Source organism: Vigna angularis, chromosome 2 (assembly GCF_016808095.1).
Source record: "Vigna angularis cultivar LongXiaoDou No.4 chromosome 2, ASM1680809v1, whole genome shotgun sequence".
In the NCBI taxonomy this organism is placed as follows: domain Eukaryota; kingdom Viridiplantae; phylum Streptophyta; class Magnoliopsida; order Fabales; family Fabaceae; genus Vigna; species Vigna angularis.
This window is the reverse complement of record NC_068971.1, coordinates 10,329,185-10,336,586: the sequence shown is the minus strand read 5'-3', so window position 1 is coordinate 10,336,586 and position 7,402 is coordinate 10,329,185. Positions and strand designations below refer to the sequence as shown.

General features: G+C 39.1%; 1 protein-coding gene across 1 annotated transcript; it reads right to left on the bottom strand.

Annotated features, from left to right (window-relative positions):
• Nucleotides 1–1,861: 1,861 nt before the first annotated feature.
• On the bottom strand, nt 1,862–3,801 carry LOC108327253 (uncharacterized). Its single transcript, XM_017560977.2, has 5 exons — nt 3,151–3,801; nt 3,048–3,055; nt 2,832–2,975; nt 2,475–2,732; nt 1,862–2,390 (listed from the first exon to the last, which is right to left on the bottom strand). Exons 1-5 carry the CDS (start codon nt 3,799–3,801, stop codon nt 1,862–1,864), a joined length of 1,590 nt encoding a protein of 529 aa, XP_017416466.2.
• Between the last annotated feature and the right edge of the window lie 3,601 nt (nt 3,802–7,402).

Sequence of the window (7,402 nt, the reverse complement as noted above, 5' to 3'; positions counted from 1 at the left end):
AATAATAGGATCTCCGTTAAATGTAGTTAACGTACGTTAACTTTGTTATGAAGTGGAAGCTGAGCATCCAGGTGGCATCCTTCGTGGATTTTTATCATTTTTAGAAATTATTAACTAATGTTAAATATATTAATAAATAAAAATATAATTAGAAATTATTAAACATATCAAGTAATGTTTCGTATTTTGGGTAGCTTCTGTCTGAGAAATTGGGGAAATCTGCGAAGTTAGGGTTCGTTGGAGGTGTGCTGGCATTTGGGGAGCACCGCTTTTGCGTGAGAAATTACTCAGCCATACTTGGTGTCTTCAAAGTTGGGGAAATCTGCGAAATTGGGGAAATTAGAAAAATTAGGGTAGCTCATGGTTGTATTTTGGGGTCAGGTAGCTCGTGGTTTTATTTGAAGGTGAAATCGCTAAATTAAAATTGTGTGATAGGAGGTCGAAGACAATGTCGAAGGAGCACTCTTGGTATTCATCGAGTTGCAGTGCCAGGCGGAAGGAAAATGGTACGCCTTCACCGATCTGCTACTGTGGTCAAAGTTGTATGGTGAGAACTGCCAAAACTACGAAGAATCGGGGCAAGCAATTTTGGGGATGCTCCAAGTATAAGGTATGTTAGATTCAAGTCAACCTAATTAAGTTCTGGTACTGTTTGTGAGAAGAAGGTGGTACTCCCTAATGAAGTTGAATGTTGTCTTTACAGAATGGTGGTGAAGAAAGTGGTTGCAACTTCTTCGAATGGTGCAATGATATTGGTGGTGACGAAAGGGGAAGTTTGTTCAACAGTGAAGGAAAGAAAGAAATACTAGTGAAGAGTGAAGACATGGATAGTACTAGGAAAATGATACTGAATTTACAAAAATCAGTTTTCATTGTTCAAAAGTTGATGAAGGTGGTGATGTTGTTGGTGTCTGTTTTATGTGTAATACAGATAGTTTTAGTTTCAATGTTGATGAGGAAAGGATGATTTCTTGTAACTTTGTTGTAGGTTTGGTCTGTTGTAATGAAATTAATGAAATGAATGAAATGGAAGAGTTGTTATAAATTCAGTCCATATACTGTGTACAAAATTACTGCTAAATTACAACATTGTTATAATGCTAAATCATATTTATAGAATAAGCAGTTTCAATTTATAGAATAAGCAGTTTCATTGTTGAAATGCTAAATTACAGCATTGTTATCCTGATCAGACCACAATTTGATTGTTACATTGCTGAGATACTATTGAATAAGCAGTTTCATTTGATAGCTAAATTACGAGCGCCCTCTTAGCTCGTTGGACGAGCGTCCACTGCGGGTCTTCGCTGGACGCGCGTCCACTGAGCGTTTTTTCTGGACGATCGTCCACTGGGCGAGCGTTCTCTCGTGCGTCCACAGGGCGAGCGTCCTCTTGATGCGTGCGCACTGGACGAGCGTCCACTACGCGTCTTCGCTGGACGCGCGTCCACTGAGCGTTTTTTCTGGACGATCGTCCACTGGGTGAGCGTTCTCTCGTGCGTCCACAGGGCGAGCGTCCTCTTGATGCGTGCGCACTGGACGAGTGTCCACCTCTCGCTGTGCGAGCGTCCGCGCGTGCGTCCACTCTGGACGAGCGTCCACCTATTCTGGACACACTAGTCGACCGTCTCTTAGCGAACGTCCGCTCGCTGTCGTCCACAGGTTGACGAGCGTTCCATTAAAGCAAAGATAACATTCCATAAAAGCAAAGATAACATTCCATAAAAGCAAAGTTGTCATTACAGCAAACTGGTATTAATCAGAAAAGGTTCAAGATCAGAATTTTTTACATCAGAATTTTTTACATCATTACAAAACTAGGAATAACTGCTGCAATTGTGCCAGTAAACATCAGAATTGATTAAGGCTGATTTGATGATGGTATGTTTTCTTCATTTGTTGGGTTGCTTTGTTGTGTTTGGTCAGGGTTGAGTTCACCATCTTGGGTTGATTTCTGGCAAGAAGTTCTGTTGTGACCCAGCTCCTTACAAATGCCACATCTTTTATGCATACCACCCTTCCTCATTCTTGTTTCGTCCTTGACTAACTCCCATTCCTGCAACCTTCTTTTCTTCTTAGGCCTCCCTGGCAATATTCTCTTTTTTGGAGGGAGCACATCATTATATGGGGTAATTTCCCACATATTCTGACAATTAACTGGATACACAATGGAAGAGTAGATTTCTTGGTATGTTGACTTTCTAAAACAAACAGGGATGAAATCATCTGCATCTAAATTCCGAAACTTCATAACAGCCAACGCATGACAGCATGGAATGCCCGAGATAGCCCATTTCCTGCATGTGCATTCAACTTTGTCTATATCAACTATAAACTTGTCACCAACTTGGGACACATGACGAATTTCAAACAACTGCAGTGCTGACCAGCTGAAAAAACAGAATTAAAATTTAGAAAGTACGCATACACTTAAATTGTTGAACATATGATAAATGAAAATATTTTACGGTTACCTAGGAATCCAAAATTTGGTTAGCTGGGACTCCTTATTAAGTCTACTCTTGATTTTTGGACAAATCACCCCAGACAATGAGGCTATTTTTGTTCGGTTTGTTGCCCATCTGTTCATCAAGTAAAGGCGGATATCCTCCAACATGGTTATGATTGGCTTTGACCTTGTATGCAGCAATACACTGTTGAATGCCTCTGACATGTTGTTTACCAAAGTATCACACTTAGCATTGGTCGTAAACCTTGATCGTGACCAGTATCTACATTTCAAGAGATTACGAAATATGGGTATCACAGTCTGCCACTTCCACAACTATGAATTGAATCACATTTCAAGAGATTTTGAAATATCATCATACCTGGGAGGAATTTTTATAAGGTATTTGAATGCCTCGAGATTCACTTCCTTTATATTTCTCATTTCGGTTTCCCAGGCTTGTGGATGAGTTGCTGTAGCTGCCTTCCACATCATCCGCTTTAGCTGCTTTGAAGGGAATTTTTTCCTGAAATTTGCGTACAGGTGCCTAACACAAAACCGATGATCAACTGTAGGGAGCACCTCTTCAAAAGCTTACATTAAGCCCTGTAATTTGAAATTGACAGTGTTGTTAAAGGTATCATATCAATAATAATCAAAAGGTTTAATATGTTATTAGGAAAAAAGGGCATGTGAATAACCTTTTGTTGATATGATATGAATGTCAATGATGCATGTACTGCCTCCCCCCTAATGTCTTCATCCAGAAGTTCCAAAAACCATTTCCATGTTTCTTTATTCTCTACCTCCACAATGGCATATGCTAGAGGTAGCATCTGGTCATTTGCGTCTCTTGCAATAGCAGTTAGCAATACACCACCATATTTACCTTTTAAAAAAGCACCATCCAGTCCTATAATTGGCCTGCAAAACACAAAACTGTCCTTGCAGGCCTTAAGACAAACGTACAACCTCTTGAAAATATGGCCATCGATATTCTCTTCCACTTGCACCTTCACTGTGGATCCAGGATTACGAACTAACAGCTCATTCGCGTAATCATAGATCCTTTTATATTGTTCTTTGAAACACCCATCAACATGTTCGGAAGCAATGGACTTTGCTCTAAAAGCCATGGATCTAGATACACCAACATTCCACTTTCTACTTATCTTGTCACGAATTTCCCCTACCTTCACTTTGGGATTTTCTCTCACGGTATTCTCCAACCTTTTACTCAGCCATTTGGAATTAAGTAATTTCACTTTGTGCTCTCTACTACAAGTGTGGTTGTCAACAACAGTCCTTAATTGCCACGTTTGGATTGCATTCATATAACCACAATATGCCATCCAGGGGCACTTTCCTTTAGCACCCATACACTTCACTCTAATTCTCTTCTTATCATTTTTAAGATATGTTAACTGCATATGTTTTTATGGCATCCAGAATATCTTGCTTGTTAGCAAAATAAGTGCCCAAATCCCATTTGTAATCCAACATTGTTTTAGGCATAGTAAATGTTACAAACTTTCCATAACTTTCTTCCTCACCATCTTCTTCGTCACTTTCTCCTCCACTAACCAATTCTTCTGATTCCCAATTATCATCAGACAGACCTCTATCATTCTCAGTATTAATACCATCCTCAACATCACTATCGGAAATGCGAGTCTGTGATTTCTGTGATGGTCCATCATCTTCCACATCAACTTCAATTTCACCAAACCAATTCTCAACTCCCTGCCCTACCTCTTCTTGGATATCACAGTCAACTAGGTCATCCATACTAGTAACATCCACATTGCAATCAACATTGGCATCCTCACCACTGCAACTCCAACTACGAACATCAACATCACATTCAACTTCAATTTCACCTCCTACAACATCATCTCTTTGACGCTCACCCACATCAGATTCAACTTCAAGTTGAACTTCCACAACATCATCTCTTTCGGTCTCACCCACATCACATTCAGCTTCAATTTCACCTTCTACAACATCATCTCCCACACCTCTTTCTTCTGAAACAGGAACTTCACACTCACAATCACCTACCTCTTGACACTCATCATGAACTTGTTCACACTCACCATGATCACTATCATGCATCATAGGTTGAACTTCTTCTTCACCTATATTATGTCGAACATTTTCTAACATGTGTATGATCTCAGGTTCACACACTGTGTGAACAACAAATAAATGAACTTCTCCATTTAGCCTAGCTAAGTTCATCATGTGCATGGCTCCCCTATCATCAGACAAAGCCTCTAACCTATCATCTAACACAGAACCCCCCTACACAATACCACAACTCCTTAAATCCATCATATCCAAGTCCTTTTACTACACTGACTAAAGTGAAGTAACTCCACACGTCTGGGTCAAAAGAAAGAGTTGTACTTTCCCCCTCATACTTAAGAGGCCCATCGTTTATGAAGTGACCTCCATGGTGGAAAACAACTTCAAAATGATCCTCCATGTAATACACTATAACAGTATATATCCTATAAAATAATAAGACGACAACAACAACAAAAAATATATAAAATTAGAAGCAGGAATAGGAAACACAAGGACCAACTACAACATAACTTAAACAAAACAAAAAGCGCAAGGAACAAACATGGGGGACCACATTGCAACGTTGCAACACCAATATAAAGCACAACAACAATTACGGTCTACTACGACACTTCAAACATGGGGGACCACTTTCAACACCAATTTCTATAACAACATAAATAACACACTACCACACCACTTCGAACATGGGGGACCACGACTGACCATGCATCATTGTCAAAATTATACAAAGAACTAAACATTTACTAACCTGGACACGTGCTACACCTCCAACGACCTCCGCGAAACTCCTCCACGTGATTCACCACCAAACATTACAAGCTTTTACTCGAAACCACCGATAGATCACTACAATTTCATAAAACGAAAGGGTATGGCTGAGTAATTTCTCACGCAAAAGCGGTGCTCCCCAAATGCCAGCACACCTCCAACGAACTCTAACTTCGCAGATTTCCCCAATTTCTCAGACAGAAGCTACCCAAAATACGAAACATTACTTGATATGTTTAATACTTTCTAATTATATTTTTATTTATTAATATATTTAACATTAGTTAATAATTTCTAAAAATGATAAAAATCCATGAAGGATGCCACCTGGATGCTCAGCTTCCACTTCATAACAAAGTTAACGTACGTTAACTACATTTAACGGAGATCCTATTATTGAATCACATTTACCAAATTAGGGACCCAATTGATCACTTTAAAAATTGGAGGACCCAACTGAAACGAACCCGCAAATATAGGGACCTCCGAACCTATTAAACCTTATTTTTAAATTTTGACTCTTTATAAACAATTTTATAATTAAATATAACATTAACAATTATTATTTTATATTACTTTAATAATTAGGGACATTTTGGTAATCTTTAATTTCTATTGATTAAACAAATTTTTTAAATTTGTCACTTCAATCAAATCCTACACTAATTATCACAAATAAACAACAAAAAATTTATCCTCAAATTCATTCAATCACTCTCCCCCAAAATCATCTCCTCCAAACTCCCTCAAGTAAACTGTTGGAAGTCCCACATCGACTAGAGATAAGGCCAAATGATAATATATAAGTGAGGTGCAAACCTCACCTTACAAGCCGGTTTTGTGGGGATGAGTTAGGCATAAACTCACTACTAACATGGTATCAGAGCCATGGTTAGAGCCTATCCTAGCGAGTTCTAAGTGGGCATTCTATTCTTCTCTTCCACCCGCAATCGGGCCGCTATCGGACCACCCAATTTCTACTATCACGCACGAGATGTCTATACCTCGGCGTGAAGGGGGTGTGTTGGAAGTCCCACATCGACTAGAGATAAGGCCAAATGATAATATATAAGTGAGGTGCAAACCTCACCTTACAAGCCGGTTTTGTGGGGATGAGTTAGGCATAAACTCACTACTAACATAAACACAACATAAATGTGCGTATTGTGTCTCTTTGAATGAAGAAAACTAAGTTAACTTGAGTGAAGTTCATTCAACTATGCTATGTTTGACCCGAAGAATAGTCGATAACAACTGTGAAACATCACCTTGTAGTTGATAGCAATAGCTACCAACCTAAATGTTATGCTTCTATATATACATCGAAATCTTGTATGTAATATTCCATTGACCCTGACTGTCTATTGGATGCCAACCTTTCGAAGATTGTCCCCTGGTTTCGACCGGCAGGTTGGACCAATTGTTACGTACTTGAGTACGTAAACTATCCAAATACAACCTTTCACACTCTCACACACATAGCAGCACAATAAACGAATGATAATGGATGAATGAATCTCTTTTATTGATGGTAATATCTAGATAAACAAAAGTAAACAATAATTGGGAGCATAACCTCCTTTAATTACTTTGGGAGCATAACCTCCCTCACAAGATGGTAGCCGCCTATCAACAACTCAATCATCAAATGCATACCCTTAACCCTAGACTCTAGTTTTATTTATACTAATTAATTCCCTCCCCAAAAGTACTGAATATTAGTAAATAGTCCTATTTACTATAATTATCTGATACAAATATATTTATCCCTATTTATTATATTTAACTTATACTGAATAATATACTAAGATATGGTTTTGTTACTCTAATTATTCTTTGTTGAATATCTTCTCAGAATATCTCTCTTATTACTCTAATTAATTTCTCGCCCATCCTAACCGTTGCGACAGTTAGGATGCTTCCTTGCTGCTTCCACCATTCGACCTGATCGCTCCCCCTCATCTATCGCTTGTCCTGGTCGCTCCCCACCTTTTACCGCTCGTCCTTGTCGCTCCCCCTCGTCTATCGTTTGGCCGGGTCACTCCCCCTTTTCTACCGCTCGTCTTGGTCGCTTCCCCTCGTCTACCACTC

What these genes read in the sequence shown, in the direction of transcription:
- LOC108327253 (XM_017560977.2), bottom strand. Translation starts at nt 3,801, where the DNA reads ATGGCATATTGTGGTTATATGAATGCAATCCAAACGTGGCAATTAAGG. An exon ending in CTTATAAAAATTCCTCCCAG is followed by an intron (nt 2,733 to 2,831) that starts GTATGATGATAT and finishes CTTGAAATGTAG; the next exon opens with ATACTGGTCACGATCAAGGT. An exon ending in ACCAAATTTTGGATTCCTAG is followed by an intron (nt 2,391 to 2,474) that starts GTAACCGTAAAA and finishes CTGTTTTTTCAG; the next exon opens with CTGGTCAGCACTGCAGTTGT.